This window comes from Dendrobium catenatum, unplaced genomic scaffold (genome assembly GCF_001605985.2).
Source record: "Dendrobium catenatum unplaced genomic scaffold, ASM160598v2 fragScaff_scaffold_134, whole genome shotgun sequence".
Taxonomy (NCBI): domain Eukaryota; kingdom Viridiplantae; phylum Streptophyta; class Magnoliopsida; order Asparagales; family Orchidaceae; genus Dendrobium; species Dendrobium catenatum.
The window spans coordinates 698,395-719,018 of record NW_021318596.1 but is presented as its reverse complement, the minus strand read 5'-3'; the positions used below and the strand labels follow the sequence as shown (position 1 = coordinate 719,018).

The window sequence follows — 20,624 nt, the reverse complement described above, 5'->3', positions numbered from 1 at the left end:
TCTTTCTGATTCTTGAAGCAGCTTTTTAATACAAATTAAAAAAAATTTATACTAAAAAGTTACTTCAAGAAGCAGAAAGAAAGTCATCTCAGATGAAGCCTAAATATGCATAATTATTGTAGTCTTCTTTTGATATAGCATGTTTTTACCCTCACAATTACCTGGTGTGTGGGAGAAGACATCCCAATTGCTTAAGCCTTTGTTACCATCCAAATATCCACCTTCAATCTGGGAATACAAGTAATGGTCATCTTATCTTTTCAAGTTTGAAATTAGAACACACTTGCAGATAAGAATAGCATCTGTCGTCATTCAATAATGTTCAGAAAAATATTAAAAAATAAGCAATGAGTGGGCGTGGTGAACAAAATCAAACCATTCGTGCTCTAAAAAGGTTCCTATTCACCTAAATATCTGGTTTATCATATAAATAAAATTCATTATGATTAAAGATGCATCCTAACTAAGGCTTTATTAGGACAGCTTCTTAATGCGTTGCTTTTCAGCCACAATCAGAATTTCCTATCACTATTTTTTTCTAATGCTTTCTATAATAACTTTTAAAAATTTACTTTCTTTATCACAGTTTTACAAAATAATAAGAAAATCGTCTCAAATGAAACTTAGGCTTCGTTGTTTGGGACTTTCTACTGCTTCTTAAAGCCGCTTCTTAATACAAAATTTTTAATTATTTACTATAAAGTTGCTTTAAGAAACAACAAAAAAGACGTCCCAAACTAAGCCTTAAACTTAGTTTTTTTTTTAGGACAGTTTTTTTATTACTTTATGAAATAATTTCTTAGTAAAAAAATATTTACTAAAAAGTTACTTCATAAATAGTAAAAAAACTGTTCCAAAGAAAGCTTTAGCCAACTCTGAAAAAAAAACGAGCATGAGATCGAAATATCTCTCAAAATTTTTTGCAAGTAAAAAAAGAACAAAAGAGGAACAAGTCATTTAGAAGAGGAAACATCTCTCTCTCTCTGCCTCTCTGTCTCTTAATTTTGATCATCATAGAAACAATAATAATGATAGAAAGCACATATACATACATATATTATTGCAATTTTACCTGATAAGAGGAAGTGGCTGTTCCAAAGAGGAAACCAGGAGGGAATTGGCTTCTATCGATTCCAGCTACTAAAGAAGAGAACAAGCAAAGCAGCAGAGCAAGCAACATCATAAATCCAAAACTCACAACTCAGTATACTTGATAACGGCCAGTGGAGGCTTTATATAGAGATGGAGACACAATAAATCATACAAAGAATTTCTTATAGGCATCAGCAAGTATCATCCCCACTTTATTCTTCAAAGGATTTTGTGTTTATCTGAGCATAAAAAAGACAGATGATGATGGGGACTTCCTAATAGTTTTTTATATGATTTCAGAACTCTGAGGTTTAAGACAGTTCACGAATGCAGAACTGAAATGGACAGATGAAAATTTAGCGAAAAAAATAAAAAATCACAGTCAAGGAGAAATTTCATCTGTTAGATCGTTGCGTATGGAAATAATAAAAGGTTTTTTGCTTCACCCTAAATATTGATTTTCTCCTTCTGATCACTTCACTACCCACTTGCGGATTATGGGCCAAAATTATAGCAGAAAGGCATCAGGGACTGTATCTGGAAGAAAACTAAGTAAAAAACAAAGGTCACCGCCTAAATTGGCCTGAAGTTTGTTATTTACTACTGTGCTACTTTCGTGGCACCACGTGGCAACTTCATCTAAATTATTTAGTCATAAAATTCGTATATAATAAAACATCAATGTTTAGGTGATGCACGAATTTCAAAGCAAATAAAGAGGAGTAAATTAGCACTCAATTTAAATTAAAAGTTTGGTTCAAAGATTAAATGAGATATAAATGATTCAAAATCATATTAATGTAGAACTATATATGCAAGTGATGTTGAGTTGGAATTTACACAGTTCTTGAACATAGCTTAATAATTTATTAACTCACAATGAACTTAAGCAATGACTTCAGCTTGAAGGAGGCAATCAAGCTTATGCAAACAATCACATGCTAATGGGAGGATCATTAAATAATAGATTAATTAATAACATGCTCATGTGATGTTTTTGAGACAATTCCTAAGTTAACAAATAGATTAATCACTACAAAGGCCCACTCACACAATGCTCTTGATGTGGGCTAAGCGGATAAGCTTTCATAATAAATCGATTCCACGATTGAGGAAGGATCAAAAAGGTACAGGGGGTTGGGAAGAGTTGACCCACATGGAAGAAGATACTAAGCCACGACGAAGACGTTTGGCTGCCTATGTAGAAAGGACAACAATATAAATCCTCTAGCATGCCCGAACAGCACTCTAACATCTCCAGAAATTTTGGACAGCAACTATATGGGCGTCAAATCCTGGAACAACTGGTAGTGGGGCTGAGAAATGGGTTGATCCTATATTTCAGCAGCAGGAGACTATCTTTGGGAAGATTTGGGAGGGAAACAATAAGCTCCTGGTGTGAAATTGGGGGGTTGGCAAGCACTAAATGATTAGAGGACCGATTTGGACCTTAGTGGAGTTAACAACAATAGCTTACTGGTTAAGTAAAGAGGAATTAATTAAAATCTCCAATTAATAGTCTAATTGGCTGACTGGGATATCTTTCCAAACATAACACAATAATTTAGGAAGGGACTTCATGGTTTTTAGGAGAATTCAAATTTGAGTTCAGATTTCTAAAATTAACGTTAGGCTAATTTAGGAATAAGAATTAACTAGGAACTCCAATTAAATTTCAGATTGGTTGATTGGGATATCTTTCCAAACATAACCCAACAATTTAGGAAGGGAATTCAAGTCTTTTAGGAGAATTTGAATTTGAATTCATATTTCAAAAATTAACATTAGGCTAATTTAGGAGGAGGAATTAACTAGAATCTACAATTAAATTTCAGATTGGTTGATTGGGAAATCTTTCCAAACATAACCTAACAATTTAGAAAAGAAATTCAAGGCTTTTAAGAGAATTCAAATTTGAATTTAGATTTCCAACATTAATGCTAGGCTAATTTAAGAAATTGTTGGATTATCAATTTGAAAATTTGGAGAAAGGAAAGTGGGGGGAAGGGGTCATGAAGGTTCCGTCCATAGACAAAGAGGGGCAGCCACTATGAGAAGGAGAGGGAGGGGTTGTGGAGGATCGACCAAGGTGAAGTATGGGGGTGATGGCTCGGCTAGGCTTGGATGTGAGGATTTAGAGCATGGGCAAGGTTAGGATGAGAAGGAAGAGGGTCTGTTGGAGCTTTAGGAGGAGATGATGGTGGCAGCGAACTTAATGCGGGGTGGAGGCAGAGATAAACTATGAGCCCGAACATTTTTTGCAGTTGATGGGTCTTGCTTCTCCCTCACCAAGGGACTTCACATAAGCTCTCACAAGAACTCTAAATGCTCTCAAATACAATAAGAAACAAAATGCATAAATTTTCATTCATAATAATCATTATCCTCCTAAAGGGGAGGCTAGGCCTACAAATAGACAAAATACAATAAAATATCAAATAACAAAAGTGCCCCCTAGGGTCACATAAACCTACTCCCTCAAGTGAGGGTAAAAATAGAAAAAAATACAAATAATAAATCAAATACAAATAAATGCTTAGAAATAGAGTAATATGATCATAGCAGTAGACCTCCGACCATTCCTTTGATAAACTTTCCACGTCAGGATGTCCTTATCATTCTCCCATGGTGGAAAAGAGATTGACTTCGTCGAGTATGCATCCTGGGTGCTCTCATAGATCTCTAGCACATCTAGTTCAATCCTCTGAAGCTCCTCACTCTCTAGCAAAGTGTTCTCTATCTCTAGTTTACCTCTCCACCTTACCAAGTATCTTCTTCGTCCACCCTCTTTCATGGAAATGATGTTATCATTTAAAATCATGTCAATATTTTCTGTAATAGGTGATTTAGGAATATTTAGAAGTGGAAGAAGGCTTGGGTTCTGACATGGTGGGGTCACAAAAGGCTCAATATGTAGTGGATTGGTTGGGTTAAACTCTGGGCCTGGATAAGACACTAAATCTTCATTGTTAAAAGAGTGATTGATATTGAAATATGCAGGCAAATCCATCACATAGGCATTATCATTAATTTTCTTGATTATTTTAAATGGTCTCGCACTTTTAGCATGTAATTTCTTAATGATCTCTTTTAAAAATCATTCCAGCTGGATCCGAACCATCACTGAATCATCCACCTTGAATGTCTTGAATCTTCATTTAAGATCAGGATGAAATTTATAATTTGCATTACTCTATTTAATACGACGTGTAATTTCCTTATGTAAATCATACAAATGTGATGCAAATGAAGAAGCAAACTCAGAAATCATATACCTATGACAATTGGGTATGAGATCTAAAGGATGCCTCATATTGTACCCATAAATAATCTCAGCAGGATTCAGACCAGTGGTGCTATTCACAGAATTATTATAAGCAAACTCGGCCGTGGGGAGCTTGGTATCCCAATCTCAAACGTGCTCACCTATTAGGGTCCTTAATAAATTTCCTAAACTCCGATAGACCACTTCAGTCTGGCAATCAGTTTGAGGATAATAGGTTGGGATATCTTGGGCAGGCCAAGAATGAAGCCGATGCTAACATCCTACCATGGACAACTATGAACTGGTAATGGTGTGTACAGACCTGCGTTCTGCTTTTGTTGCTTGGCCAATTGACGTGTGTGGTATTTATTGACCATCTTGCCCACATCTTTCTTCAAGCTATGCCAGAGGAAATAGTACTCCACATCCTAAATAGTCTTGTCATAACTGAAATGACTAGTGAGACCTCTGGCATGAAGTTGCCAAATTAGGAATTTCCTAAGGGAAGTGCTTGGAATTTAAAGCTTCTGAGCTTTGAATAGATATCTATCCTCAAGGAGAAAATCATCTACAAGGCTCTCGCTGGCTATGGACAAAAGGGAATAGATCTTCTTGAAGTTGAGGCACTCCGAGTAATCCTTTATGACCTACTCAAACCCAATGGCTTTTGACCTCATCTCAATGGTAGTCATCAGAAGACGACTGAGGGCATCGGCATCCTTATTCTTAACTCTCGCTTTATGCCTAAGGGTATAAGTGTACTTCTGTAAGAACTCTACCCAACGGCTATGGCATGCATTCTAGTTTTTTTAGGAGTTGATATAATGAAGAGCCTCATGGTTCAAAAAGATAACGAACTCCTATAGGAGCAGGTAGTGTCTCCAATATCATAGAGATTGGATCACATCATAGAACTCTTTGTCATACGTAGAATTGTGCTATCAAATGTCATTCAATTTCTTGTTAAAAAATGCAACAATGTGACCTTCTTGAGACAGTACTCCTCCAATTTCGTCTGCTAAAGCATCAAAGGTAACTTTGAAGACCTTAGAGAAGTCAAGAAGTCTCATCCTCAAGGCTTCCACCATTCTTTTCTTAATCTCCTCAAAGGCTTTGGTGGTAGCCGTGGTCCAGTGAAAATTTTCATTCTTAAGACAATCAGTTATAGGAGATACAATGGTACTGAAGTTCTTAATGAATCTCCTATAGAATGTGGCTAAGTTGTGGAAGCCACAAATTTCTCAGATGTTTCGAGGAGTAGGCCAATCAAGTATTGCTCGCACCTTCTCAGGATCTGCAGAGACTCCCTGTGCTGAAATAATATAGCCCAAAAACATCACATGGTCTATAATGAAGGTGCATTTCATAGGATTAGCATATAGTTGCTCCTTCCTTAGGACCTCATAGACTTGCCTCAAGTGTTCTAGGTGTTAACTCACGAACCACTATAGATAAAAATGTCGTCGAAGTAAATAGCAACAAACTTACCCATGGAAGGGCGCAACACTTGAGTCATGACTCTCATGAATGTACTCGAGGCATTACTCAACCCGAATGGCATGACTATCGACTCATACAGATCATCCTTGATATTGAAGGAAGTCTTCCACTCATTATCGAGTCGGATCCAGATCTGATGGTAACACTCTAAAGATCGATCTGGGAGAATAGAGTGGTCCCAACATAATATCAATCATATTGTCCAACCTTGGGATGAAAAAATGATATGTGATGGTGATCTTGTTGATAGCACGGCTATCAACACATATCCGTCAAGTACCATCCTTCTTTGGAGTAAGAAGAGCTAGTATAATAGAGGGGCTGAGGCTTTCCTTAATGAAACCACACTGCAATAGCTCATCCACCTGCTTTTTTAATTCAATCCTTCCAAGGAGGAGAATGAAGCTTGAATATTTGACCCACACAACATTCTCATACCATTGGATTTAGGAATCAAATATGACAATCAAAGCATATGCAGGAGTGTCGCACTTTAAGTTTAGGAAATCATATTTAATGCATGAGAGAAATTTTAAAAATACTTAAATATGATCATTTATGTCTGTACTATCATTTAGAAAATGCCCGAGATTTCATTTAACGATCTACAAATGCCTTCTCTCCGCTTGTACGACTGGAGAGGAGTCGGGGTGTAAGCGATGTTGGGTCAAGCGGCTGGAGGCGGGATCGAAGGTAGGCCAATCAGCACGTTCGATGGAAGCAAGGTTGGAGTCGAAGACAAAAGTAGAGAGATCCGTCTGTTCCTATCTGCTTATATGAGTTAGAATGCTTAATTATCTCCAACGATATTTGCTTGAGGTATGTATAGAATATACCTTTGACAGTTCATCATAAGTGTGGTTTTATGAAAACGAGCAGTGCGTAGGTTGGGAGCAAGTAGTTATGTCGTTTCATAAAGTGGGGACGATTTCTTGTGAGTGAGGCCAGTCGGCTATGTTTGATAGGTGGTTAGAAGTCAACAACATTGCCTTTTAAACTAAATTTCTAATGATTTTTCTAAGTATTATATATATATATATATGGAGAGCTCATGCTTGTACAAAATCCTATTAATTTTTTATCATTGATGTGCTGAGCTTAAGGATTTGAGAAATAAAGCTTGCACGAATGGGGAATTTTAATTATAAATTGGGATGTCTTGTATGTGTATTTTGAGTCAAGTTGAACTAATTTCAAACAAGTCACCCATGACTCAAAATTAGGCTTGTTCCATATACTTTGACTTCTGAATTTACATTAGCATAATTAAATCTATTCAAATCTTCTATTAAGATTTAGAGTGAATTTTAAGCAAGCTTTAAACATAATGTATTCTTCTTAGCCCTAATTGCTACTCCAAACAAATTCTGAGATCTCCAAAACAATAGAGAATTTAAATTTACATAACTTGAGAAAAATATCATATATGTTTCTAGTGGATATTTACCAAACTTGAGAAAAAGACCATATATGATCTTGATACATCATACAAAAATTATCTTGATAGGACACTAATCTCAAAGCAAAATCAAGTTGAAACTTCCAAAATCAAAATCAGGAGTATATGAAATCCGTTTTCAGCAAACTTATAGTCGAACTGAGCGTCTCGGAAATACGAACCCAACGACTCCAAATTCGACCCAATCTGAGCTCAAATGGGTCCAAATCAAGGACCCGAAGCTCTGTTGGAAGGTTCAAACCACAATTTGGATTACCAAAATGGATTCTAAACATAACAAGCTTTTAGTCAAATTGAGCGGCTCGACGAGACAAATCCAACGAGCCCAAGATCACTAAATTCCGATATCACTACAACATTCAAACGTCAATCGAACGGTTCATGATCAAGGGATTCAAGATCGGCCGTCCATCCAAATACTCCCAACTAACCCTTGATCCTCCACCTATTTATGGGCCATGCCATTCCCAAAATTTATAAATAGAGCCCCCTCTCCTCTTGAAAAGGGACCCTGGAGCTTAAGGAAAAAAGAGAGAGATCGGAGATCGCTCTTACTTCCTAGCCTCCTTGACCACCGCCGGAGTTTCGCTAGACCACTGCCGGACCACCACTTGAGGCCCTCACCTCCGTCGGACCACCGCCTGACACCGTTTCTCCGCCGGACCACCGCCTGACTCCGTTGCTCCGCCGGACCACCGCTTGATGCCGTTGCTCCGCAGGACCACCTCCTGAGGCCCGAACTTCTTCCGGACCACCACTGGAGGGCCTCACCTCCGCTGGACCACCGCCTGATGCCGTTGCTCCATCAGACCACCACCTGAGACCCGTACTTCTTCCGGACCACCACTTGAGGCCCTCACCTCCGTCGGATCACCGCCTAACGTCGTTGCTCCGCCGGACCACCACCTGAGGCCCGGACTTCTACCGAACCACCACTTAAGGCTCAGACTCCGCCGGACCACCATCTTACACCCGAATTTCTACCGAAGTATCGCCTTGCCGACTACGGTCCTCCCGACCTCCGTTGCCTACTACGGTCACTCCGACCTCCATCACAAGACCATGGTCTTTCAGATCTCGGTCTCCTGCCAACAACGGTCTTTCAGACCCTGGTCTCTTGCCAATAACGATCTTTCAGACTCCGGTCTCCTACCAACAACGGTCTTTCAGATCCTGGTCTCCTGCCGACTACGGTCCTCCCGACCTCCGTCGCCTACTACGGTCACTCCAACCTCCATCATAGGACAATGGTCTTTCAGACCCTAGTCTTCTGCCGACTACGGTCCTCTCGACCTCCGTCGCCTACTACGGTCACTCCGACCTCCATTACAGCACAACGGTCTTTCTGACCCCAGTCTCATGCCGACTACGGTCCTCCCGACCTCCGTCGCCTACTACGGTCACTCCGACCTCCATCACAGGACAATGGTATTTCTGACCCCAGTCTCTTGCCGATTACGGTCCTCCCGACCTCTGTTGCCTACTACGGTCACTCCGACCTCCATCACAGGACAAAGGTCTTTTCTGACCCCAGTATCCTGCCGATTACGGTCCTCCTGACCTTCGTCGCCTATTACGGTCACTCCGACCTCCATCATAGGACAATGGTCTTTCTGACCCCAGTCTCCTGCCGACTACGGTCCTCCCGACCTCCGTTGCCTACTACGGTCACTCCGACCTCCATCACAAGACAATGGTCTTTCAGACCTCGGTCTCCTTCCAACAACGGTCTTTTAGACCCGGGTCTCCTGCCAACAACGGTCTTTCAGACCCTGGTCTTCTGCCGACTACAGTCCTCCTGACCTCCGTTGCCTACTACGGTCACTCCGACCTCCATCACAGGACACCGATTTTTCTGACCCCAGTCTTCTGCCAACTAAGGTCCTCTCGACCTCCGTCGCCTATTACGGTCACTCCGACCTCCATCAAAAGGCAACGATCTTTCAGACCCCGGTCTCCTGCCGATTACGGTTCATCTGACCTCTGTCTCTTGCCGACAATGGCCCTTCCAAACAAACAAACATGTCTATGTTGATTATATGACGTACATTTGTAACATCAAGCTAAGGCATTCTCCTTAAGAAGGGCCTCATTTGTAATCGGCTACAAATACTAGTGGATTCATTCAAATTGGGCTAGGCCCCATGGTTTTTCCCCCTTTTTAGGGGTTTTCCACGTAAAAATTCTGGTATCTCTTATGAACGCTACACCCTCTCACTTATCTGATTGTGTGCTGGATCTTCGTACAATGCTAAGACGTTAAATTATATATTTCTCTACCGCCGCGAATACTCCAGGACGCAACAGATCTAAATATAAAGAAATTTAAAAGGCATAAACTAAATAATTTTAGCAGTAAATTATAAGCAAAAGTTGTGCTGATTTGGAATGGCAAATGTTTAGAACATTAAAATACTGAGGAGAGCATTTCCATAAATATAAACATTATATGATCAATGACAAATAGTTGATTTACTTAATTACATAATTACACAAAGTTGATATAACAATATACAAATTATTCAAACATTTTACTGCACAATACCAAGCAAGATACAATTCAGTAGCCCCAACAAAGTATTTACATGATAACTTGATTAGATTAGTTTGCTAATCTGCTTGTTTTTAACATATTAGATACAGTTGTTTTGATCTTGGGGCCATCAAGAAATTCCTTGTACCATTTGGCAGATAGCTTTGGAGTTCTCTGCTGTGTGTCATAATCAACATGAAAGAGGCCAAATCTTTCCGAGTACCCAAACAACCATTCAAAGTTATCAATAAGTGACCATATAAAGTAGCCTCTTACATCAGCTCCTTTCCTACAATTACAAATATTTAAAATAGTCAGTGCCATTGATGAAAGGATATATTACTTGAAACCTTAAGCAATTGCTTGACATCTAATCTGTAACAGTAATCAAATTCATCAATTCAGATTCAATTTGTATCAGAAATTTTCATATGAAAATCTAAATAAAAGCTTAAAGGAGACAACAAGCATGATTAAAATGAAAAAACTTATAGCTGTTTTTTTAGTTGTTATTATGTGTAGCAGTCAGGGGCGGATCCACCTTAAGGCCCCCCCTGAAAAGGTAAAAAATAAATTTTATTATATGATTCTTTAGGTAATTTGTCCCCCTTTATGTATTTTTTAGTTTTTATTACAAAAATTTTTAGACAATTGCTCCCCTAAAAGTTTTAAAATACTATGATCTTTAAGGCAATTTCCCCAACATAATTAAACATATTGTGTAGACATGTTATTATTAGGAAACGATGAACCAAATACCAAAGAGAAATAGTTAAGAGAATCCAAAAATATCCTTACAACCAAAATTTGTTGTAAGGATACTAAATTAAGGCTTTGTTTGGGTCGAACCCCGTTAGGGGGTGCTGCCTCCTTAGACCTCCGACATATCTGTGAAGCGTATAATGACGAAGGATATGAACAAATAGGGGTCAAGCGGCAGCGCCCTCAGAACAAATTTTGGTTGTGAGGATATTTATGAAAAAAACGTTATGCACTTATACTGATAAATTTGCCCCTCCGAAAAGTAAGGCTGGTTCCGCCCATGGTGGCAGTTACCTAATAGCTTTAGAGAGTGAAGTAAGGTAGCTGCTAAAAAATTCTACTCTTTCTTCGTCATTGATGAAGTCCTCAATTGATAACTTGCTATCACTCTTTTGTGCATAACCTGCATCGCAAAATCAAGCAAATTTAGACTCTTGCTGCAAAATCAGCTCCCTCCATATAAATAACTCAAATTTTCAAACTTTCCTCTTACCATTCTCAGTGATAATCATAGGCAAGTTTTTGTATCTTTCCATTACATACAAAACAATCTTTTCCATGCCTTTTGGAGTCACATAAAAATCTGGCATATCCGTCTGCAAACCAGAAAACATTACAAATACAAATAATCTGAAGTCTGAAGATAGGTTAATAAGCTATATAAACATTTGAGATGAAAAGATTTCTAATTCTGAATTTAGACTAACCGTTGGTCCAACAGGAACTCCATTGCTGTACCCAATACGAAGCAGAGACCCATTGCTGGTAAAAGGGCCAAGATTACATACTGAAAACAAGCAATCCTTTGCAAACATGGAGGTGTAGTGGTTGATTCCAATGAAATCCAAGCTGTTATTTAATTTCTTCTTATCACTGGATGAAAATGTTGGCAATACTGATCCTAAGATTTGGGTCATTTCAGGAGGATAAGAACCATAAATCATGGGATCAAGAAACCTACAATGGATGAAAACATGATATGAGTTAAGAAGCAGGAAAATAATTAATAGCTTCATAGGATAATTTAAATGGGAGGTAAATAAGGAAATGAGTGGCTATGAAAGTATATGAAAAGTATATTTAATTTGATAAACTAAAAAAACGAGAATTTGTTATGAGGCTGATACCATCACTCGCCTAAAATATTCAGTTCAAATTTTACTTTGGATGAATCTTTCTATTTTCTTTGAGATTAGTATAGTATATGAATATTAATCAATTAATTATTATTTTGCACGGATCTCAAAATAATTTCAAAGATTTCAAACTTCATTGAAACTAAATTAAGTCTTCATTTGGGAAGAGATTATTAAGGGCGGAGATCAGACACAGCGAACCGTTTGATTTTGTCTCTGTGAACAGTAAAAGCACAGCAAAAGCTCAGTTACTATTTCATCACTGCGCTTTTACTGCTCACAGACATAAATCCGAACAGTTCTCTGTGTCCGGTCTACACACGTAATAATCTCTCTCTCATTTGGGACAATTTTTTGGACTGCAACCACAGTTATTGTTTGAGCATTTCTACAACAGCTTTTAAAAAGATTACTTTCTGTATAGCAATTTTACAATGACTTTTACAGAAAGCTATAGCCGTCTCAAACGGATTCTAAATCAGCATATTTAATCCAATTATGTTAATGATATAAAAAGTCAAATAAAGGATATAAAATAATTACCATCCAATTTCAAAAGCACTAGCTCTGGCAGCTGCTATTCGGTGGACTGGAGTATCCTCATAAGGTTCATACCAAGTAGCTGACATCACAATTCCAATAGAACCACCTTGTTTCTCCTTCAAATTAATGAACAAAACTTCTTTTAATAATAAATCATCTAGCTTGTTTTAGAAAGACAATCATTTAACAACTTGAAACCTTAGCCTTACCTGATATTTCTTTCTGTAAATATCAACAGCAACAGCATGTGACAATATCACATTATGAGTAGCAATAAATGGCTCCTTGTCAGAATCTCCTGATGAACAATGGCCATAAGGCTCAGAACAACGCCCAGGCGGATATGTACCCTCAATATATCCTTTGGAAACCATGACATTTGGCTCATTAAATGTGCTCCAATATTTCACTTTGTCGCCAAATTCTCTGAAGCATATTTCAGCAAAATATCCAAAATCTTCTCTGTGGAGGACAGAAAACTCATCTTTAGTTCAAATGAAAACATTGACAGAGCGAGAAAGAGAGAGAAAGAGAGAGAGGGCCATACTGTATCTGAGAATTCAGCCATGCACCATATCTATCTTCAAGTTCTTGAGGAAGATCATAATGGTTTATTGTAACAAATGGTTGTATTTCTGATTCAAAAACATTATAGAGTTGCAGAGACAGTAAAGATTTACCAAATAAAAGAATTTATTTATGTTTTTTGTATGTGAAACAATGTACCTTTAAGTATTAAGGCATCAATAAGGTTATTGTAAAATGAGATTCCTTCTGAATTGACCTCTCCAAACCTACCTCCTGTACATATGATGGATTGGTGAAATGAAGCATGGTTCATATCTTGATAGGAAAGCTACACATATTTACTGATCTGTATGAACTTACTGGGTAAAATTCTTGACCATGATATGGAAAATCTGTAGGAGTTCACCCCAAGAGAGTGCATTAAGTTGATGTCATCCTGTTGCAAACCCTGCTTAGTCAATTTTTTAATCTACAAAAACTTATTGTAGTTGCGATATTTTTTTCCCGAGTGATCAAAATGATCTTCAACTATATAAAAGTATCACTTTAATCCCTTGATTATTTAAATAGAGACTAAATTAGTCCTTCCGTGAGATCGTTTGAGTCCCTATTGAAGAGAAATTGTTCTATTCGGAGACCGGACAGCGAGAACCATTTGGATTTCCTGCCCTTTTGTTAAGTATTTGCAAAAGACAGTAAAAGCACAGCAAATCTGGACGGTTCTTATCATCCGGTCTCCGCACAAAATAATCTCTCCTATTTGAATAGGCAATTGACGAAAATAAAACGGTTAAATAACCGGGAATCATTTTCACACTTCGTAAGTAGTTAAGGACCATTTTGATTCATATCTCTCTTAAAAATTGTGAACTTTAGAGGATATATGGCCCAACTGTTTCTTTTAATAAATTGCATCAAAATTAAACAAATTGTAGACCTTGAATCGATGATAGTGGTCGTCAGCAATGTCCCCATTACTCCCATCCTTTATTTTTCCTGACAGAAGCAAGCATCAGGTAGGTTAAAATGACAATTATGATGAAGGAAAAGACATGGTCGCTTGAACAAAACAAAAGCATTTTTGACATCTGTTGCCCTTACTTGGCTGATTATGAAATTATGTTTATTTAATGAAGAGCGGTCCACATAAAAGTTATGGAGCGTAATTAATCTGCATCTAACTAACGCCTGGTTTATCGTGCCACCACCTATTAACATAGTTTTACGCCAATCATTTTGATCTGTTGGTTCGAAGTTTTGATTACCAATAAAAAAATTTTGAGTTTGAAGCTTATATATATAATGTGTATATGAGTTTATCTTAGGTTTCGTTTGGGACGGCTTTTCTTATTATTTCTTAAAACAGTTTTCTAGTATAAAAATTAAAATTTTTATACTATAAAATTGCTTTGAGAAACAACAAGACAGCTGTCACAAACGAAACTTTAATTAGCTAAAAAATTCGGGAAAAAAAAAACAAAGTTTTGTTGTGGGATGATGAAAGAATTTAAGTGCAAGTCTAACTGTTGAAAATATTCTTTTTTTTTTAGATTATGAATTTGAGTCACACATTTTGTAATTCATCTTTCATTATTTTATAAAAATCATATATTGATGAATAAAAATTATATATTCAAAGTTATATATCACATAATAATCAAGATAAGGATCCAAAGGTTCTATAAAAAAAATAAAAAAATCCAAATGTTCTCTGATTATTTATGAAGTATCAAAATAATTCCCGATTATTCAAAATTCTTATTTTAATTTCTTAATTTTTAAATAAGCATTTAAATAATCCTACAAAATGATTTATTTAGGTTTTATTTAGTACAACTTTTTTAATGATTTAAAAAACAACTTTCTAATATAATAAATTCTAAAAAACTTTATTATAAAGCTATTTTAAATGCATTAAGAAAAATGTCATAAACGAGATCTTAGCCCTATTAAAAGATTCAATGAATCAAATTGGTATTTTTATACCGTTTGAGATTATTTTGATCCTTAAGAAAAAATTAAACGACTAATTCAGTCCTTTTCTCTATTAATCTTTTCTTATTTCTAACTATCTCTAAAGATAAAATTAGCAAAATATTTAATTTTTTAAAACATTTTTTATTTACAAGAAATCGAGCAATATCAAAAAGTGAACGTGTCAAGATCAATGATAGTGATGCATGGACAAGCACAGTATAACCTAATTATATCTTAATAACCTTTGCTGTGTGGTAAATTTCATTTGCATTTCATTTCAGCATGGGGTTCCTTTTTTTTTTTCTACATTGTATTGATTCCATTTAAAGGGTTTTGCATTGGATGCTGTGATTTATGATTTCATATTTAATTAATAAAATTTCATATTTGTTCACTGATGGCAACTCACTTTAAAATTTTACCATTTCAGTTTTGATCTCTTCATCATTATAAAATTTCAGTTTCAATATTTTGATTATAATTTAGATGGGGTTCCTTTTTTTTTTCTACATTGTATTGATTCCATTTAAAGGGTTTTGCATTGGATGCTGTGATTTATGATTTCATATTTAATTAATAAAATTTCATATTTGTTCATTGATGGCAACTCACTTTAAAATTTTACCATTTCAGTTTTGATCTCTTCATCATTATAAAATTTCAGTTTCAATATTTTGATTATAATTTAGGGTTTATTTTAAATAATTTTCTTGTTCTTATATATTTCAAATAATTATCATAATTTTATTTCGCTTCTGTTTTTTTAATGCTTTCTCTTTAATTTTTTTAGTAGAAAATTATTTTTTACAATCAGAATAGTTAAATTATTTTCTTCATAATAATTTTGCAAAAGAGGCCCTTTGTGAATTCGAATTTGATTTCAATTCTAATTTTTATTACAAAGTCATTTATATGAATTGTATATAAAATTTTCTAAATTTGATTATTCTTTATTTAAAATAAATTTATAAATTAATATATATAAAGAATAATTACTTATTCTATTTGATCGAGTAGATGTGGCTACAATGTTTGAGAACTGATGACGCTAGCAAGGTCATAACAGAGGTTCATGAAGAGCTTTATGGTGCTCATCGATCAAACCCTAAGGATGTCGTTCATAATCAAAAGAAATGACTATTATTGATCAACAATTGTGAAAGATTGCGTCAATCTTGCCAAGAAATGTCATGAAAGTCCTTTGCAGACTTACAGTGGACATCGAGCTCTACAGTTTTACAATGACCTTTAAACCACCAATAATCTTAACAATTATAAACGTTGCAATAGCCTAAAAATAAATGTTTCAAAAAGCCTATTTTGGAAATAATATTATTGGATATATCTGCTTATTTATGTTATTGTCGTCATCAGAATATTAAAAAAATATATTAAATTATTTTCAGATATATAATATAGTTATATTTGATGAAGTAATTATCAAGATATTTTCAGAAAATAACAAGCAGACGAGGGCAACTTGGTAGATAATTAAGTTGATTGGGACACTGTGATGTGGTGAGAAATATAAAAATATTAGATTGATTTGACAATAAATAATTATTTGATAAAAAACAAAAATTATGATTATAAATAAATAAAAAATAAAATAATAATAATAAATCAACTGTACGGGCTTAACCTTATGTTGATTTATAAAAAAACAATTAAAAAATCTTGAGAATGTAAATATCAATTTAATAAAATTAATTATTTATTTATAGCACATTTAAAAAGTAATTTTTATTTTATCGAGTTATAATCTCAATCATTTTAATCCCTACTCCTAAAGTTTTTTACTGATTATTTCGAATTAGTTTCTTTTTACTCATTATTAAAAAAAAGTGAAACAGAAAGAAAAAAATATTTCAAATTAATTTTCATTTAATAAGATAGTGACGACCAACCTAAGCATGGTCTATTTGCTGGTTAGGTGGCCGTACGCTAATTTTTTTAATATTACTTAAGTACTGTGTTAATGTTAAAGCATAAGCAGAAATTAATTAATTAGTCCACCTACATCGATTAAATATTTAATTAATTCATAGTTTAATTAAGGCTTTCTTTAGTGCGGTTTTCTTATAGCTTTTTATTTTAAAGTAATTTTTTTAGTACAAAAATTTTTTGAATTAAAAATTTTTAATTATACTAAAAAATTATTTTAAAAATCAATTAAAAAAATTGTCTCAAGAAAACCTAAATGTAAAAGAACATTTTCAATGCTTGTGGATAAAAAAATATTTTACTCTAACTGCTTTAAATGGTAAAAATTGTATTAATAACTCATAAATAAAAATCATACACCAAAACAAGAGGAATTTGTTTTTACTTTTTTTGAATTTAAAATCACAACTTTAAATAAATTTTTGAAAAAAAAAATTACTTTAATTCCTACAAGAAAATAAAATAAATGAAGTTAACAGATTTTTTATTTTTAAAATATGATTTCAAATTTCAAGAAACCAATGATCCGTTAGGGAGTAATTAAACGTCTCTCTCTCCCTTAAGACAACAACATTAGAGTAATATTGTGTTACTCATTCAAATTTTTAGCGTGAGATTAAGGCCTCGTTTGATTAGGCTTTTTTTCTCCGTTTCCGTTTGAATAAGCCGAAATCAATTAGTATTTACTGTTTGGAATCAAAGCTTAACAATAATTCCTTTTTAATAAACATCATTTTTTCGGCGGTTACAAAATTCTTTTCGTATCTGCTTCTTCGGTCACAAAACGGAGTTTCGGTCACAAATTGTCTTTTATAATAAAATCTCAAAAGCAAAACTCCTAAACAAACAATTTAAGGCTTCGTTTGATTCGGTTTATGCTTTCATAAAAATGAGTTTTAGAAAAGGAGGTTGAGAAAAAGCCGTTCAATAAAATGGAGTTTCAATAATAAGATATGTTTGACTAATATTTTTAAAAGTGCTTATTAATACTTGAATGATTTGAGGCGGTTTTCTTATTGGTTCTTAAATCAGAAAGATAGCAGTCCCAAACTAAAACTAGGACTTCATTTAAGACAGCTTTCTTACTGCTTTTTGAAGTAGCTTTTTTAAAATTTTTTAACTAAAAATTTGCTTTAAAAAGCAATGAAAATGCTGTCCCAAAGGAATCCTACGGCTTCTTTTGAAATAACTATTTTACTAATTTCTAACACAGCTTGTTAGAACAAAAATTTCAGGTTAAAAAAAAAATTATATGAAAAATATGCTTTAGAAAGCAGCAAGAAAGCTGTACCAAATGAAGTATATGATTTTGTTTGGGATGGCTTTTTTACTCCTCTTAACTAATAAAAAATTAAAAGATTTGTCCTAAAAAACCGCTCAAAGCAACTGTAAAAATCATTCCAAACTAAGCCTAAGACTTCCCTGAAGATAATTTTCTTTAAAAAAATAATAATAATGATCATGAAGCCTAACACATTTATAATGAACAAAAAATGGTTATAAAGCAACATGCACTAACTTATTTTCTACTAATTATACAAGTTTAAAATTATAAGAAGCTTACATGCATGTACTGATGTACCTGATAATAGGAAGTGGCTGTTCCAAAGAGAAAGTCAGGAGGAAAGTGGCTTCTATCGATCCCAGCAACTAAAGAGAACAAGCCAACCAGCAGACCAAGCGTTTCTCTGTACTTCTCCATCATCCAATCGCTCTCTCTCGCTCTCTCTCTCTCTCTCTCTCTCTGAGCTATTGAAGTACTGTATCTGTATATGAACTTGTTGGGAGAGATGATGAGTTTCAGAGTGGGAGGGCTTTATATAAAGATGAAGAGGCGCCACGAATTCAGATTTGGAATGGATAGCTATAACTTTATCAAAAAAAAAAACAACAGAGGAAAAGATCGCATTCAGTAGAACTTTACCGACCTTAAAAGAGAAAAAAAAGGGTCGTTGGACGGTTGCTTCATATGAACGGACACTGAACATTTCCGTTTCACGAGAAAAAATTAATGCACTTCTGAAATTACTAAACTGCGCCTGGAAGTGTAGGTGGGAATTTGTGATCACAGCTTATTTTGATATGGTGGTTGAAAGTTTTGATTATGAACAAAGAAATTTTAGATTTGAGTATTACGTATGTGAAGTGTGAGTGAGTTTATCTTAATTAGCCTAAATGTCTGGAAAAAATATTAAATTGATTGAGTAATTAGACAAAAAGCAATAATATTCTAGAAATAATTAGTGTATATATAATATATTTTTTATAAAATGACTATTCCTTTCAATATGTGTATGTTGGATTGAACAAGTTTAAATTCATACAAGGGGAAGAACGAATATTAAAATTTGAGTCACTTGAGTTGAGGTTGTTGAATAAGCTCAAATAACCCTTTGCTGGCAAGTCTTTCGAGGTTGTCTCAAAAGAGATAAATTATTCTGTGCAAACACCGGATAGTCCGAAGAACAACTAGAATGTGCCACATCACCCGGTACACAGCGGTACCACGCACTGGTATCTAGCAAAAAAAGAGATGTTGCGCATTCTGGTTGGTCTCCGGATGCCGTCTGTTGTCCGCACAAATTATTTTTTCCTCCAAAGAAGAAGTCTATAAGTAATAAAATAAATGTCATAATTGTACAATCAAATATTTATAAAGTCTAAGTTAGATAAATTTAGATCAGTTGAGGGCATCTCAGTAGGATGAAATAGATAAAGTGGTGAATTTGTGAGGGTTATAAACTTGTAAAGAAAGTAGGCCTACTCGTTCGAGTATAGAATCTACATGCCCTGTGCACGCTCAGTTTACCCATGCTATGTTTTTTTTTTTTTTTTTGACAATTAAGGGCCACACCCATTCATTATAATATAGAAAATATAGTTACATGTGCAGAGAAGAAATATAAAGGCTGTCTAGAAGGAAAAACAAACAGTAAGAGAGGAAGAGGGGAGAAAAGCAAAGAGGAGAACCTCCAAAAAAATGTGCAACATAATACACATAAAAAATGCATGTGCATCCAAAAACTATACATCCCAAAATTATTTAAAAACATAAAAACAAAGAAATACTAGCGGTTAGGAAGGTGGGCTCAGTAAAAGAATTGCAAAATGAAGCCATCCCCTGGTTGCAAAAGAGAGCCACAAAATTGGAGTGAACAGAAGGCCAAGATGACAAGCGAAGAGGGATCATCCACTGCCATCCAAGGGGGGCCATGAAGCAATCCGGTTATCCTTACCCAGAAAAATTGCTAACCACAATAGCAGAACAACCCTTAGCCAAACCATCAGGAGTAAAACCATGAAGAAGAGGAGCAACCGAGGAGGTGTCTCATTAGAGCATATTCAGCAAAACACTTCCATTTTTCAATTTCATTAATTTTGTAACAGATAGTTGATGATGAAGCATGAGAATTCCCAAATTTCATGTCAGTTCTTTCTCTCCGAAGGTAGTAAACTGAGCAGCATATAGTTAAATTATAGAATTATATGGCATTTTTAACTGATGTTTGTAGCTCATTAATGTTGCCAACAACCTAATAAATGTTTGGCCTAAGGAGCTTCCTTCTCATGCTCCGCATTAAATTAATAATAACTAAGAAAGAGTAATTGCATTCAAATAAGAGATGATTTGTGGTCTCATTGGAATTGTGTCATAAAACACAATTTGAATCAATAGCAATCCCACACATAAGAAGAGTATATGCAGTCTTGAGACCACCCATTAACACCATCCAACAAATGGAAGAAAAACGTATGGCATAACATTTGTGCCAAACAATGTATCTCCAAGATATATAAATATGATGCTTGTAAAAATATTCCTAACATTCACTATAACTTCCACCATTAGCATTACCACAAAGCAAGCAAATAGAAGTTGGGGAA

General features: G+C 35.0%; 2 protein-coding genes across 3 annotated transcripts in view; both read right to left on the bottom strand.

The window, feature by feature from the left end:
- Nucleotides 1-18,553, bottom strand: part of LOC110095267 (beta-glucosidase 18) — a 21,515-nt gene extending 2,962 nt beyond the window's left edge. The window contains exons 1-2 of one of the 2 annotated variants that reach the window (XM_028700523.1): nt 18,322-18,553; nt 162-228 (exon numbers count right to left, since the gene is read on the bottom strand). In XM_028700523.1, coding sequence (XP_028556356.1) covers nt 162-228; nt 18,322-18,444 — 190 coding nt within the window. In that variant the 5' untranslated portion in view covers nt 18,445-18,553. Of the gene's footprint in view, nt 1-161; nt 229-1,072; nt 1,369-18,321 lie in introns of those variants that run through there. The other variant, XM_020820726.2, reaches the window with a different exon arrangement.
- Nucleotides 9,744-18,445, bottom strand: LOC110095269 (beta-glucosidase 18). Its single transcript, XM_028700536.1, has 11 exons — nt 18,322-18,445; nt 13,756-13,814; nt 13,179-13,254; nt 13,017-13,091; nt 12,838-12,925; nt 12,500-12,752; nt 12,291-12,406; nt 11,319-11,568; nt 11,105-11,207; nt 10,906-11,014; nt 9,744-10,138 (listed from the first exon to the last, which is right to left on the bottom strand). The coding sequence occupies exons 3-11, from the start codon at nt 13,237-13,239 to the stop codon at nt 9,919-9,921; spliced, it is 1,275 nt and encodes a 424-aa protein (XP_028556369.1). The 5' UTR covers nt 13,240-13,254; nt 13,756-13,814; nt 18,322-18,445; the 3' UTR covers nt 9,744-9,918.
- Nucleotides 18,554-20,624: the final 2,071 nt, after the last annotated feature.